Source organism: Elgaria multicarinata, chromosome 12 (genome assembly GCF_023053635.1).
Source record: "Elgaria multicarinata webbii isolate HBS135686 ecotype San Diego chromosome 12, rElgMul1.1.pri, whole genome shotgun sequence".
NCBI classification, from domain to species: Eukaryota; Metazoa; Chordata; class Lepidosauria; order Squamata; family Anguidae; genus Elgaria; species Elgaria multicarinata.
In genome coordinates, this window is record NC_086182.1 from 9,368,918 (window position 1) to 9,383,382 (window position 14,465).

The following is a 14,465-nucleotide window of genomic DNA, read 5'->3' on the forward strand; positions in this document are numbered from 1 at the left end:
AAAAATTGAAGCAAAAGACTGCAATAATCCTGCACTGATTTTTTGGTTTAGTAAGAGAGGCCTGAGATGAATTTATAAATAAAACCCGGCAAATACTGTCAGGCCCCTTCATTTCTCTAAAACAGGAACAGATATACCCATATTCTGGGGTATTTACTCTTAAAGTGGGTGGGGCACCATACAGATCTCAAACACACAATTGCTCACACAACACTGGTTCTGATTTGGGAGATGGCCAGAGGGTGGGCAACTTGGGATCCTTCAGATATTTTGGACTGCATCTCCCATCATACCACAGCATTTGTTATGCTGGCTAGGGCTAATGAGAGATATGAGCTATCATATAGAGAGGATGTTACCCACTCCTGCTTTGTAGAGATGATTCCCTTTGGTGGCGAAGGAAGAATGTTTGTATTGGGCCAGTGCCAATTCAATCTATGGCTTGTTCCTTTGCCATGGCGCCTGGCACCACATCAACAGCCAGACAAAGGTTTCCTTACTCCAGATGCATAAGAAAGTGGATATCAGAAGAAGAAAATACTCTGCTTGCCCACCATCTGGAATTTTACCTGCCTGTTTGGTATTTTTGCTTCTGGTTCAGTAGCAGATATTTTGATCTGGAGTAGAGAAGGGGGCATTGTTGGAATTTCTTTCCCTATGGCTCTCAAACCTTGAGCCATTAGGCTTCATCCTGATCCACCAAATCCTGCCCCCAGCTCTGCTCACCAATTAAGTGGGGTTTTGTTTTGTTTTGTTTTTTAAAAAATTGAGTTTAGCAACTTGATTCTGAAAAAGTGCTTTTAATGGCAACTCTCAGACTGCTCTGAAGTGGTCCAAGCAAAGTGGATGCACAGCAAAGGTGACCGTGTTTAGCTTTTAGAAAGACACAGACATACACTGAAAACAATGACGGCCCTTAAAAGAAACATCATACCCAAGTTGGAAACACGTTATTTTTATTCGGGCAATGGAACATGGGAAAAAATATATTAGTAATCATTATAATAATCTCATTTGTGTGAGTATAACTCTTACAAATATTTACCTGACATAGAAAAGGGAAATTATCATACATATCAAATGGGTGAAGGTGACAAGTTACTTAGAGCCACTGTACAAAAGCTACCCCAGGCTCATGGCGTTTTAGCCTGGATGCCAGAGGGCCTTTGCCAGATGGTAAAGAGAAACCAAATTAACAGTCAGGTTAACTAACATTTCATGGGACGTTTGTTACAGACAAGAGCTCTTGGCTATTGTATACTGGCAGACAGCAATAACTGGGTCTATATAGGCAGGCTCTTTTGTGCAAAGGGGTTGTTTAGATGTTATTGCAGAGAGAGGAAGGCATGCATGGAGTCAGAGACAAAACCCCTTCCACTTTTGGTCTGGAATGAAACTGGAACTACTGGGTTATTTTACAATAAATAATCCAATGGGTCGGGTTATTTTTTTTTCTGGACGAGGGCAAAAGCCCTGATATGTCATTGAGTTGATGATGGCATTAAGCCACGTAAGTGTGCCAGACCTTGCACTCACAGAGTTTACTCTGGGCCTTTTTCAATAGTATGTCATGTCCCCCACAAGATAGCAGAGATGTCAGAATCTCTCCCTTGGCCTGCCCCAAATTTTGAGTTCAAGGCACAGACAGTGTTCTGTTCACCCTTAACAGAATTGTAAGCCTATGCGCCACACGTGATGGGAATTAGGCTGCCGACATTTTCTGTAAAAAGTGGCATCCAATCTCCATTGCTCTGTAATAACTTCAATAACTACAGACTTACTGCAGCTTCGTATCTGTGTTAACCATTCCAAAGTATAGATCATTTACCCTTGCTTGCTTTAATGTGTTGCCATCAGCACTACTAGAAGGACAATTTAGTAAAATCCCGGTTAATGAACAGATATGTCCCTGTGATACTGGAGCAATGGAATCTGTCGAACATGTTGTTTTGTTTTGCACTGTAATATATATATGAGGAATGCAGAAAGAATTTAATCTTTCCATTATTAACAGCCTTTTCTGGATGTAACCCCACAACTTTGGTATTAATTTGTTTAAGGGATGTGCCCTCCCACATTACTGAAAGGGTCTCTAAGTTTCTTATGACCGCAGTGCAAATTAGAAAAATAACGTTGCAATCCTCCTGAGAGAAGGAACTTCACCAAGCTGTATTTTGTTTTCATGTCACTTTTTATTTATCCCTTGTGTGTTTTATATTGGTTTTGCTGGTCTGCGGTTGTAATAAATAAGAATTGAATCGAAGTGGCAGGCAATCATTGCAAGGTACTTGGGCAGCCCAGAAATGGGCCGCCCAGCATCAAACCCACCCTTGCTAGTGTGCACAACTGTGCTAGAAATTGCACATCTCCTGCATGTCCAGGCTTGGAGCTGATCACATGGAACTGCGGTGCAATGATAAAAGCCATCTGTGAGCAGATGCCGTTGTACTCTGCCCTGCAGGACACGTCACCTTTCCACACGCTGTATCAGGAGCAGCGCTCATCTCTCAAATCCTCCCACAAATGGATGGGCAGAAGCCACTGCCCTATAGTGATGAGATTACAGGGGAAAGATCCCGCAGCCTGCCTGCATAGCACAGATTCCCCACCTGCCATTCAGACCTGTATGAGGTGCAACAGTTCTACAGATTTAAATCACACACACCATCCACTATATAGAACTATAACCATTATATATACATTTTTTTTTGTAATATCTGCACAAACTATAATAACCATATTATAGTTAATCATGTCATTCCTTAGGAATCTTCTTTGCCCACGTTTCAGTGGCATGCTTGAGAGGCACACAAAACAAGAGAAGCATTTGGCACAGTGCGTGTTGGCACACATATAGACACACCACAGACAAAAGTGCAAGTACCGGACACCCAGAGAATAATTGGAAGATGGTATCAAACCAGAGTTCTGGAAGGGGGAAGAAGGAAATGGGTCACCAGCAGGCCCCGCGTTTCTCTGCTTCCTCCTTCCTTTAGGGTCAGAGTGTTCCGCCAGTGTAACCTGCCAAAGCGACCGACATCTTGCGTGCAGAATTGTTACTTGACAGGAACTAGAAACCGTTCTCACACGACTAGAGCAGAGCAGGACAGGATGGCTTTTTCCGAACCATTTCTTTCCCATAGGCTCTGTTCAGCTAGTTATTACCAGAACTGCCAAAGTAAGGAACAGAACCGTCAATGGGATTTCCTGGATCCGCTAGCCAGCTTCAGAACTCAGGCAGGCAGGATGAACTCCCCCGGCTGTAGCCCAGGACACAATAAAATTCTTCGGCTCAGTTTGTCCTTCCACATCATCAAAGGGAGTAGATTACCTGGCAGGCCTAGGCTCCTGCATTTCTAGGAATCTGCCATGTGCATGTTCTAGTCGAGATGGAGGAGAGAGGGGCGTCTCTATCTACACTGAGCTTGGTTCACTGCCAGCCCATTTCCAGGTGAGTATGAGGTTCTGTAGAAGATTGCAGGTGAAGAGCCATGTCCCATCCCCTTTGGGCCAATGACGCTGGGTCCAAAATGTGATCATCTGTTTATTGGCTTGGTATGAACCCCTGAGTGTGCCTAAGGCTCTATTACACAATAGTCACTTGCTGGCCAGGAGAAGTAGGCAGCGGAGCAAGGGGTGTGGGAAAGCAGAGTTCAATGCAGGTGTTTTGATTGAGGAATATACAGTGATACATCTGTAGGGGAGGGAAATTTGCAAACCAGGCCCCTTCTCTAGAAAGGCCTGCTCTCTCACTTCAGAAGCAAAGGAGTTTTGCATTGTTGATCTGATGCACCCGCTCCGGCCCCAGAAAATGCTCAGCTGCTAGATCTTCCACTTCTGGGAAGCAGAAGATCTGCCCCTGAATTTTCTGAAGCCCTTTGGAGAGGCAGTCCGCACTTTTCCAGATACATTTCCCCTAACTACGAAGGCTAGGACTTTGTTTTAAAATGAAAAATAAACCACATCGCAACCGAGGTTCTGAGGAATGCAGATTCTAAGGAAGACGGCGTGTGAAATTTAGAACAGGCAGAATAGCAGCAGATGAACCACACTACAAATACTAACACAAGGAGCATAGGCACATGGCTTTGGAGCATCAATTTCACTCTGGCCGTTAGAAGGACTCAAAATATGCTGACAGCAAGCCTGGACTCTGCAGGGCAGGGAGAAAACTCCACAGTGCAAACAGGTTTCAAAACACCAATACCTGAATACAGTCAGAATATGCAAGACCTCAACGGTACAAGAAAAGCCTAGAGACATGTTAAAACATCGATAACCCTTGAGGAATTTCCCATGGTGGACTAATCAAAGTGCTTCAATGGTTCTTCAGTGGACCAACTAAAGGGGAAAATGCAAAGGGACTTTACGACAAACGCTGGAAAGCAAGAGTCCGGCTGAAGCCGTTTTCTGGGCAGGCAGGTACAGCTCTATCTCTTAAAATTACGCAGCATTTATTTCCCAGATAAATCAAATATGAATTTAAGTTACTCTCTCTCGTGTGTGTGTGTGTGTGTAAGGGGGTGATTTCTTTGTAATACGCTTTAGGTATGAAATTATTCCAGGTTCTCTGGGAACTCGGGAAGTGGACGGAGGGAACGTACTTTAGGATGGCATAACTCTGCACATAGACGGTTGTTTTTCATCCTCTTCAGCGAATTTCCAAGGAGATGACAGCAGCATATTTGGATCGTATTAATGGGGAGAGGGTTTTCCTTGCATATTTTTTTAACGTCTGAACAGCTGCTCTTAATACTTCAAGAGGCTCTGCGTTGAAGGTGCGCGCTGGGAAATCCGTGCTCGTGCTCTCAGGGATTGATGCTGTTCTCATGCTGTGGCATTAAAGTGCACTAAGTGAGAGTCAAATTCTAGCAAAGGAGCCTCATTAATCTATCACAGCCAACATAAAGGGCCTGGTGGCACCTTAAAGGCTAATGTTTTGGTCACCACCAGCTTTTGTGAACGAGAATGCCTATGCCACCATAAATCGTTTAGCCACAGGATGATTTATTGTGGCAGAAACCTTCTAGTCCGCCAAAGCTTATGACATAATAAAACAGTTACACTTCATGGTGCCACAAGACTGTTATCCAGACTGACAAGAGACGGGCAGGTACTTCCTTTCTTCATTGCCAATCATGGCTCATAAAGACCTAACTCTCCCAGAATCCGATAAACCTTAATCTTGATTCTACATGTGATCCACCCTTGGAGAACCAATCTGAGCATCACCCCGGGTCACAAAACAGTTGCGTTTGCCCTGGCCTCGTTCCTTGTGCCCTCGGATACAACCTAGTCCATGCTCCACGTGTGCCTTTGCCATGCCAACTGCAGACAATGGAGCACCTGTTCAGGTAAAGCTGCACCTCCAACTGGTCCCTCCCCCCACCATGAAACTGCAGTTCTTTTCAGCAACCCATTTCTGCAGATGACTGTTCCTCAAGGCACCCATCCAGCACCTAACATGGGCCGGAGCCTCATCCCAGCCACAGAGCGGAGTGGCTCTTCTCAACTGTATCTCTAAAATACACCCTGCATATAGCAGTTGGGCTCATTAAAGTCAGAACCGTCTGAGAATAGCGGACAGCAGAAATGTAGCCAGGGAGACCTTGGTTGGTATAGAGCAGAGCACAGGGCCCTTTGGTCACTCCTCTTGCAGATGGTGGCTGCTTAGTGCAGAAGCTAAGGGCATGTGCTTTTCTCTCTGCTGCAAGGGGGATATTTTTTCTGGAAAATAAGGCGAGGCGCTTGCTTGAAGATGCAGACAGATAACAGGAAGCAGCCGAGCACGGGTGCTCTGGACAATGGAGAACGGGTCAGTCAGTCTTTCCTAGCTTGGCAATCAGTTCATCACAAATCTTAGTCAGCTCTTCAATTTCCTGGTTCTGAAAAGGAAGGGGGGGAAAGATGCAAGACATGTTAAATTTCCTTCAGGGCATTGCTGCTGCCAACACAGGATGTAAAAGCGTGGTTTGGGCCAGTTCAAAAACGGGTGGCATAAGCAATAGCTGTAGACCATTTGAAAAAAAATAATAACAAGCATGAAAAAGACTAAAGAAATGTCCAGTAGAATCTCTTGGGTCACAATCCTAAGGATGTTTGGACAGAAAAAAAAGTCTTACAATTTCCCCAATCAGCATGGCTGGCTGGGGCATTCTGGGAGTTGTAGGACTTTTCCTGTGTCTCAATACAAATAGACTTGCACTTTACTCATTTAATGTGCTTGCAGGAGGTTGCATGTTTTTAGCTTAGCATTTTCCTTGGCACAGCCAGCTTTTCGTCGTAGCAGGGATTTTTGACATGGGCACGCTTTCAAACATGCTGCTCCCCATGTTGAGGCGATACAGTCACCTTTCTGAATGTCTGCCTAAATGGTGCAAGTTGATGTCCCCACCTGGGTAGCCAAAACACGGATCTTCTCATTGAAATAATGAATGCAGTATATGCCTATTATTGCATTTTTAGTGAAAATGGATTGCTGGATAAAATCCAGAAACTAACAGCAGCCCCCAGATTATGTAATTCCTTTAAACTGGACAGCAAAATGCATCTATGTTGATTTTCCTCGGGGGTTTTTTCCCTGATTTTGCTGTTTTTGCTTTTTAATTGTTTGATGGCTTGATTCATTCTGCATTTACAGTATCTTCATTGTGACTGATTTGTCTTGTATTTTTAATGAAATGTTCGCTTCTTGTGGGTCTGATTTTTAAAAATAATATTATTGTTAATAATATTTGGTGAATCTACTTTGGCTTATTTCTTAAGTACCAAGAGCCTGTTGTACGTCAAAAATGTAGAGATTATTGTACATCCCACATCAGAAACTGTCCTTTCTGGGATGAGCAACTCTTTTCCCCAGAAGGAGGGGGTGGGAGACTAGGAAACGTACTTTACCTTTTGCTGGAGAGCCCTCTCTAGAGAGTCCACCTTCATTTGTTCTTTCCGGAGCCCGGCGTGGAGAGCTGCACTCTCAGCTTTGGCCTTATTACGGACCTGAGCAATTTCTTCATTGGCTCTATAATGGGGTGGGAACATAACGTAAGAACGTAAGACGTGCCCTGCTGGATTAGACTGAGGGTCCATCTAGTCCAGCACTCTGCTCACACAGTGGCCAACCAGCCATTGGACAGGAACTCACAAGCAGGACATGGTGCAACAGCACCCTCCCACCCATCTTCCCCAGCAACTGATGCACACAGGCTTCCTGCTTTGGATACTGGAAGTAGCACATAACCATGAGGACCCATAGTCATTGATAGCCTTCTCCTCCAGGAATTTATCCACCCCCCCTTTTAAAGCCACCCAAATTGGCGGACATCACTACATATTGTGGTAGTGAATTCCATAATTTAACTCTGTGCTGTGTGAAGAAGTCCTTCCTTTTATTTGCCCTGAATCTCTCACAAATCAGCTTCATGGGATGAACAAGAGAGAGAGAGAAACACAGATGTGATCTGTTGTGATGCCCTTTATATACATCCCCTAGACAAAAAATTCTCAATTACATTCTTCGTTACCTTTCTAACTGACCTTCCCATGAGCAAATCTGTATCTTGCTGGCTGGCAATAATGTATTTATTACTGCTTTGGTTGCAAAATTTGCCTTCGCTGCTAGTAAGTTGAGAGCTAGGCATCAAGGGCATTTACAAGTATCGTAATGGGGAGCTGGAGATTTTTGCCGATTCAGGGGGCTGTTTTTTCCCACTCCTTCTCCTGCACACAGTAGGGAGCATCCTCATGCAACATTTAGCTGTGGGAGAAAGGAGCCCATGTGAAAGCTTTAGGCCCGTGTGCGCCCTGCGCCCGTCTTCTCCTTCCGCATCTATGCAATTGGTAAAAAACCCTGGGTTGTTTTGCTGGCTTGTCTGACAAATTAGCCACAATTTTAAGCTGTAATTCCGGGGTCGCACATAATAACAAACTAGGAATCTGCTAAAGGAAAACCGAATTCTGGCTTATTCCACCTCTGTGGGCTCCTTTCTGCTTCTTCACATAATGCTAAATTATGCTCTAGGGCTTCGGCCGAATGCCACCGTTCTCCCATCCCCAAACACCTCAGGTTTCTTACTTGTCTAACTTTTCTTCAGCATGGATTTTCAAGGCCTGGTACCGCTGCTCCTCTTGTTTGACCCGGTTGAGATAATCCTGAGCGCACTTCTTCAACGCTTCTTCATTCTAGAAGACAGAAGTTGGCAGGAGGGGGGCATTTAATAATAAAAGGGGACATTAAGCTGAGGGACACAAGAAAAGTGCTCCTGAAAAGGGAAGGCTACAACAGCTGGGATTTTTTATCCAGGAAAGAAGGAGGCTAAGGGGAGACATGATAGAGGTATACAAAATCATACATGGGGTGGAGAATGTGGACAGGGAGACAGGTTTCTCCCTCTCTGAAAATACTAGAACCCAGGGTCATCCCATTAAGTTGATTGGTGGGAGATCCAGGACAGTTAAAAGGACGGACTTCTTCACACAGCGCATAGTTAAATTATGGAACTCGCTAACACAAGATGTAGTGATGGCCACCAATTTGGATGGCTTTAAAAGGGGGTTGGATAAATTCCTGGAGGCGAAGGCTATCAATGGCTACTAGTCCTGATGGTTATGTGCTACCTCCAGTATCCGAGGCAGGTTATGTGCACCAGTTGCTAGGGAACATGGGTTGGAGGGTGCTGTTGCACCGTGTTCTGCTTTGTTGGTCCTTGGTTGACAGCTGGTTGGCCACTGTGTGAACAGAGTGCTGGACTGGATGGACCCGCGGTCTGATCCAGGATGGCTCTCCTTATGTTCTTAAAAGCAGTTCAGAAGCTTCTTAATGTCTGTCTCAAAGCAGAAACGAGCACATTACAACCCCCTGAAGTCTCCCAGATCGGATGGATCTGCTGGATCAGACCAATCTGATTGACTAGGGTCAATCTAGTCCAGCACTCTATTCACACAGTGGTCAACCAGCCATCAGCCAGGGATGAACAAGCAGGACATGGTGCAACAGCACCATCCCACCCATGTTCCCCAGTAACTGGTGCACACAGGCTTACTGCCTCGGATACTGAAGATAGGACACAACCATCAGGGCTAGTAGCCATTGATAGCGTTCGCCTCCAGGAATTTATCCAACCCCCTTTTAAAGCCATCCAAATTGGTGGCCATCACCACATCTTGTGGGAGTGAGTTTCATAATTTATCTATGCGCTGTGTGAAGAAGTCCTTCCTTTTATCTGTCCTGGATCTCCCACCAATGTAATGAAGTGATGTTGCAGAATTACTTGGCAAATGAAAATTAAGCGGCTTGGGTGGGGGGGGGGGCGGCCTGGTACTGGCTTCCCTCCCCTCCTCAGTTTTTGGTCTTGTGGCCTCCTAATATTCCTCTATGCAACATCATGGAATAATGTTGCTCCATTAAACTGACCGGAAAGGAGAGAAAAGGCTGAGAGGTAGGTCATTTGTTTGAGCTTGGCTTGGGAAAATTATCTAAGATCTTTCTTTAAAAAAAACCACAATGTCAGAGTTGATCTGTGATGAGCGTAGGAGAAAGATGGAGGCTTTGAAACAGGACAGAAATGCACGTCACGACTTATCCGTACATAGGCACGGAGGTGTCCGCCTGGCATTGCCCCCCTTCTGCTCTTGGCTTTGCACATCACAGAAGGGCATCAGCCAGAGAATCAGCCCTTCTCAGCTCACCCTGCCTGCATCACTAGTCTTACAAGGCCATAGCAAACAAGAAAAAAAAGGAACGGATCTCTTCCTTGCTCTGAAGCAAGATCCTGAACCCAGAAAGTGACTCGCTGCTATTTTTCCATTATTCTGAGGTGTTAAAGAAAGAATATCACCCTAGAAAGGAAAAGAATTGTACCCCCTCCCCAAGAAACACTGCAACCCAAAGACCTTTAACTGAAGATGATGATATTATTATTATTATCATCATCATCATCATCACCACCACCATCATTTATATCCCGCCTTTTTACCTCCAAGGAACCCAAGGCGGCATACATAATCCTCCTCTTCCTCTCCATGTTATCCTCACAACAACAACCCTGTGAGGTAGGTTGGGCTGAGAGTCTGTGACTGACCCAAAGTCACCTAGTGGGTTTCCACGGCCAAGTGGGGACTAGAACCTAGATCTCCCGACTCCTAGTCCAACACCTTAGCCACTACACCACACTAGGTACTGAACATGGGATATCAGACACCCAGACATATCCTTTAATCCTGAGCTCTGTGCTCTTCTGCTGAGTTATGGCCACACTGGAAGGAGAGGAGGAGGGATGGACTTGTGTAGTGATGGAGAACATTTTGCTTGGTGTCTCCAATGGCCTACAGCCAGGGTGCAGAAGGTGGGGCCCTCCAGACGGTGCCAGACTACGGCTTCCATCAGCCCTGACCAGCACAGCCATGGGAATGGCAGTCCAAACATGTTGTTGCCCCATCCCTAGTCTGCAGCGAAGGAGCAATAAGACAGAAGAAGCCTTTTAAAGCAGGTAAGAGACCTTCTTAAAGCCTTCCAGGACCCCCTTCAGGTTCTCGTATCTCCTGAACAGGTCAGACAGGGACCTCTCCACTGAATTCAGGTCGGACAGCGCCTGTTCTTTCTCCATCGTGAGCTGCTGGAGGCTCTTCTGGGAAGCCATGTTTGTCCTCTGTTCATCCTCTGTGAATCCAAAGGAAAAAAAGGGAACATTCAGCCTTGCCTGGAGCAGGGAGCGGTGTCGCACATGGTCCTCTGCAACTGCCAGGGGTTTCTCCTTGTCTAGCTTTGATCCCAAGATCTGAGAGCCAAGTACTAAAAAGCAGGACACGAGCGCAGCAATGTGGGCACTGAGCTCCGCCCAAGGTTTAGTTCCAAGCTGCAAGCCCAGAAGAACTCTGTCTCTCCCCTTTCCCACTAGCTAGCCAACTTGTGTCCCTAGCCAGGGCCAGACAACCTACAGCCCTCCAGATGTTGCTGGACTACAGCTCCCATCATTCCAGACTGATGGCTATGCTGGCTGAGGCTGATGAGAGTTGGAGTCCAACAACCTCTAGAAGGCCCACCTCTGAGACCTTTTAATCGTGCAATGGCTAATAAGATGGTCATGCGTCAGAGCTAGATGGACCTTCTTCCTTGGCCTGGGAGGAACAGTTTGTCAGGCCTGTGAATATATTTTCTGCTACAGAGGTGATGACATGTGCAGGGTCATGTGTACTGGGCAATGAAAACATTCTGCAACCTCCACAAATTCCGCAACTTTCTGACTTCTCCTAACTTGCACAATTCATTCTGAAAACTTTTATTATTCTGCATAACCGGTAATACTTCTGCCAGCTAGGGGCAGGGGGAAAGAAATTTCAGCAAGTATTGCCCATGTCCAAACTTATCCTCACAACCTTAAGAGCTATAAACATGCTCTTTTTTAAAAAAGAAATAACGTAGGATTTCCCAGGAAGCCTAAATGCTAAATTTTGGAGGAGTGGGGTGGGTGGGTTGAGATGCTTGCAGGGTATATACAGAGCCCTCCTTCAAGTTATATCAGTGCTGAAGGAACAGCTCCTTTGAAAAGCTAGAAATGATGCAGCTCAGCTCACTTGCTTGAGCTGGCTGCTGGGGTGACACTTAAAAATACATCTTTACAAAGATTACTGAATTGGACAGGAGCAGAAGGTCTCTACCAACTGCCATGAGGTAGGACCACCTACCACCCTTGATACTGTTCTGTCTCTGGTCCACCTGTGTGATCCAGACCATGGCATAAAATGCAAGCAGAGCAAACAGCTGTCAATCTACATTCTCTGCCCATTATGGTCTGGATTATTCAAGTTCACTTTAGGTGGGAAGAGCTGATTATCCTCTTAATCCTTTCTCGGTTGAATTTCTAGCTCTTGGCAATGGCTTACCTATCATCTGAGCGATCGTCTTCTCGTATTCAGCCACAATTTTCCTAGAGAGAAAAGACCAAAAAGAAGCTGAAGTTACAGAAAGCCACATTCCAGCTGGACATCAGGAAAAACTTCCTGACTGTTAGAGCAGTACGACAATGGAACCAGTGACCTAGGGAGATTGTGGGCTCTCCCACACTAGAGGCATTCAAGAGGCAGCTGGACAACCACCTGTCAGGGATGCTTTAGGGTGGATTCCTGCATTGAGCAGGGGGTTGGACTGGATGGCCTTACAGGCCCCTTCCAACTCTACTATTCTATGAAGCACAAACCACTCAGAACCCTTATTTCTTTCTACACTGGAAGGGAACTTCCGAATGCCATTTATATCCCTCTTTTTCCTGCAGTTTTTTTTTTCAAGCCCATCAACAGCTCAGTGAAAATGTTGACCCAGTGTGTGAAAAAGGCAAATTCCATGTTGGGCATAATTAGGAAAGGAATTGAAAATATAACTGCCGATACCATACTGTCCTTATACATATCTATGGTGCAACTACACTTAGACTACTGTAAAGACTGATCTCCTCTGGCAGGCCTATCTAGTGGAATTTTAGGATGCTTTTAGTACGCTTTTAGGAAGTTTTTTAGGATGTTTTAACAATGTATATTATGTTTTTAATCAGTATTTTATGTATTTTATACTTACTGTTGTTCCCCGCCTCGATCAAAATGGAGAGGCGGGTAAGAATAATAATAATAATAATAATAATAATAATAATAATAATAATAATAATAGTAGTAGTAGTAATAATATGTCACCACACCTCAAAAAGGATATTGTACAGCTGGAAAAAGTGCAGGAAAGGGCAACTCAAATGATCAAGGGGCTGGAGCAACTCGGCTATATGGAAAGGTTACAACAGCTCGGATTGTTCAGCTTAGGAAAATGGAGAGTACGGGGAGACGTAATCGAGGTGTACAAAATGATGCAGGGTGTGGAGAATGTGGTTAGGGAGACATTTTTCTCCCCTTCTCAAAATACTAGAACCCAATGGGGTCATCCCATGAAGCTGAATGAACAGGAAAAAGGTAGGACTTCCCCACTTAGCGCATAGTTAAACTATGGAATTCGCTATGACAAGATGTAGTGATGGCCACCAACTTGGATGGCTTTAAAAGGGGATTAAACAAACTCCTGGAGGAGAAGGCTATCAATGGCTACGAATCCTGATGGCTACGCGCTACCTCCAGTATCAGAGGCAGCATGCCTGTGTACATCAATTGCTGGGGAACATGGGCAGGAGGGTGCTGTTGCATTCATGTCCTGCTTGTGGGTTTCCTGTGGGCAGCTGCTTGGCCCCTGTGTTGGACTAGATGGACCCAGGTCTGATTCAGCATGGCTCTTCTGATGTTCTTAGGTTGGCGACTGATGGTTCCAAGCGATCCGGTTAATTTCATGGCTGAGAACGGATTCAAACCCAAGTCTCCACAGTCTCTGTACACAACAGCCAAACTTTTACCCCAGCCTTCCCCAACCTGCTGCCTTCTAGATGCCTTGGACTGCAACTCCCATCATGCTGAGCCACCGGCCAAGCTGGCTGAGCACGATGGGAGTCGCAGTCCAAGATACCTGGAGGGCCCCAGGTTGGGGAAGGCTGCCTTGGCCTCTGCCCACTATCCTACACTGAATCCTGCTCCCACCCTGCTCTTCCTCCAGCAGGCCTGAGATGAAAGAGGGGGTGAAGCATGTCCAGAATCCAACGGGCTCATCCACTAAAGTATTAACAGAAGGGGAGAAGTGGGAAAGACAAGAGCATTGCCCCATTTTGATGGCCGTGAGCCCACGTGGCTAGGGCAATTTCAAAGCCGGCACGGGGAGGAATCCATTCTGGCACCCCCACAGTTCCACAACTGAGATTTTGTGAAGGGCCGGAGGATACACTCTGCGGGGATTCTAAGGCATCCTCGCTCCAGCCACCGCTGTTGTTTACCTCATTTCCAAAACCTCTTGCCGGCTCCCTTCATATTTCCGCTTCCATTCGTTTGCTTCAATCTCTTTAGAGATGATCTAGAAGGTACGGAAACACACCACAGCTTTTAGCTTCCCGTATCGAAGCCTTCCCACCTCTAAAATGAACCCGTGACACTTTCAGCAGGTGCATCTCTTAAAATGAGGAATTAATTGTGTCACCTCGGACAGCTCCTTTAGAGTTCTGACTGAAACCTGGAGCGAATTTGCCGCCACGTTCGCATCGGTGCCACCAACCTACCCTGGTTCCTACCCCACCATGTTGTAACTGTTTATAAAGGACATTTATCCCTCTCAGCACAAAGGTTCTATTCTCAAATATGTTCCCCCCCCACACACACACACACACCAGACCAGCAACGATAACCCATCCTGACAGGGTCAAGTGATCAACGTTGACTGACTAGCCCTGAACTTACCTCTTCTCTGATCAGAGTCAGAACCGCCATCTTATCAGATTCACTGAGGCAAATGGCATCCAGAGGGCTTTCAGCACCTCCTCTCGTCCCAGCTCCAGGGGACTTCTCCACAGAACACGGTTCGGATTGGCCCTGTGGAAAGAAAGGCCAGGTCAAGAGAG

At 45.8% G+C, this 14,465-nt stretch overlaps 1 protein-coding gene across 1 annotated transcript in view; it reads right to left on the reverse strand.

Moving 5' to 3' along the window:
- Positions 1–3,881: 3,881 nt before the first annotated feature.
- Positions 3,882–14,465, reverse strand: part of TACC1 (transforming acidic coiled-coil containing protein 1) — a 75,073-nt gene continuing 64,489 nt past the window's right edge. The window contains exons 8-14 of the mRNA XM_063139286.1: positions 14,305–14,436; positions 13,848–13,924; positions 11,875–11,918; positions 10,491–10,651; positions 8,069–8,175; positions 6,895–7,015; positions 3,882–5,885 (exon numbers count right to left, since the gene is read on the reverse strand). Of these exons, the coding sequence (XP_062995356.1) occupies positions 5,817–5,885; positions 6,895–7,015; positions 8,069–8,175; positions 10,491–10,651; positions 11,875–11,918; positions 13,848–13,924; positions 14,305–14,436 (711 nt within the window). The 3' untranslated portion in view covers positions 3,882–5,816. The remainder of the gene's footprint in view (positions 5,886–6,894; positions 7,016–8,068; positions 8,176–10,490; positions 10,652–11,874; positions 11,919–13,847; positions 13,925–14,304; positions 14,437–14,465) is intronic.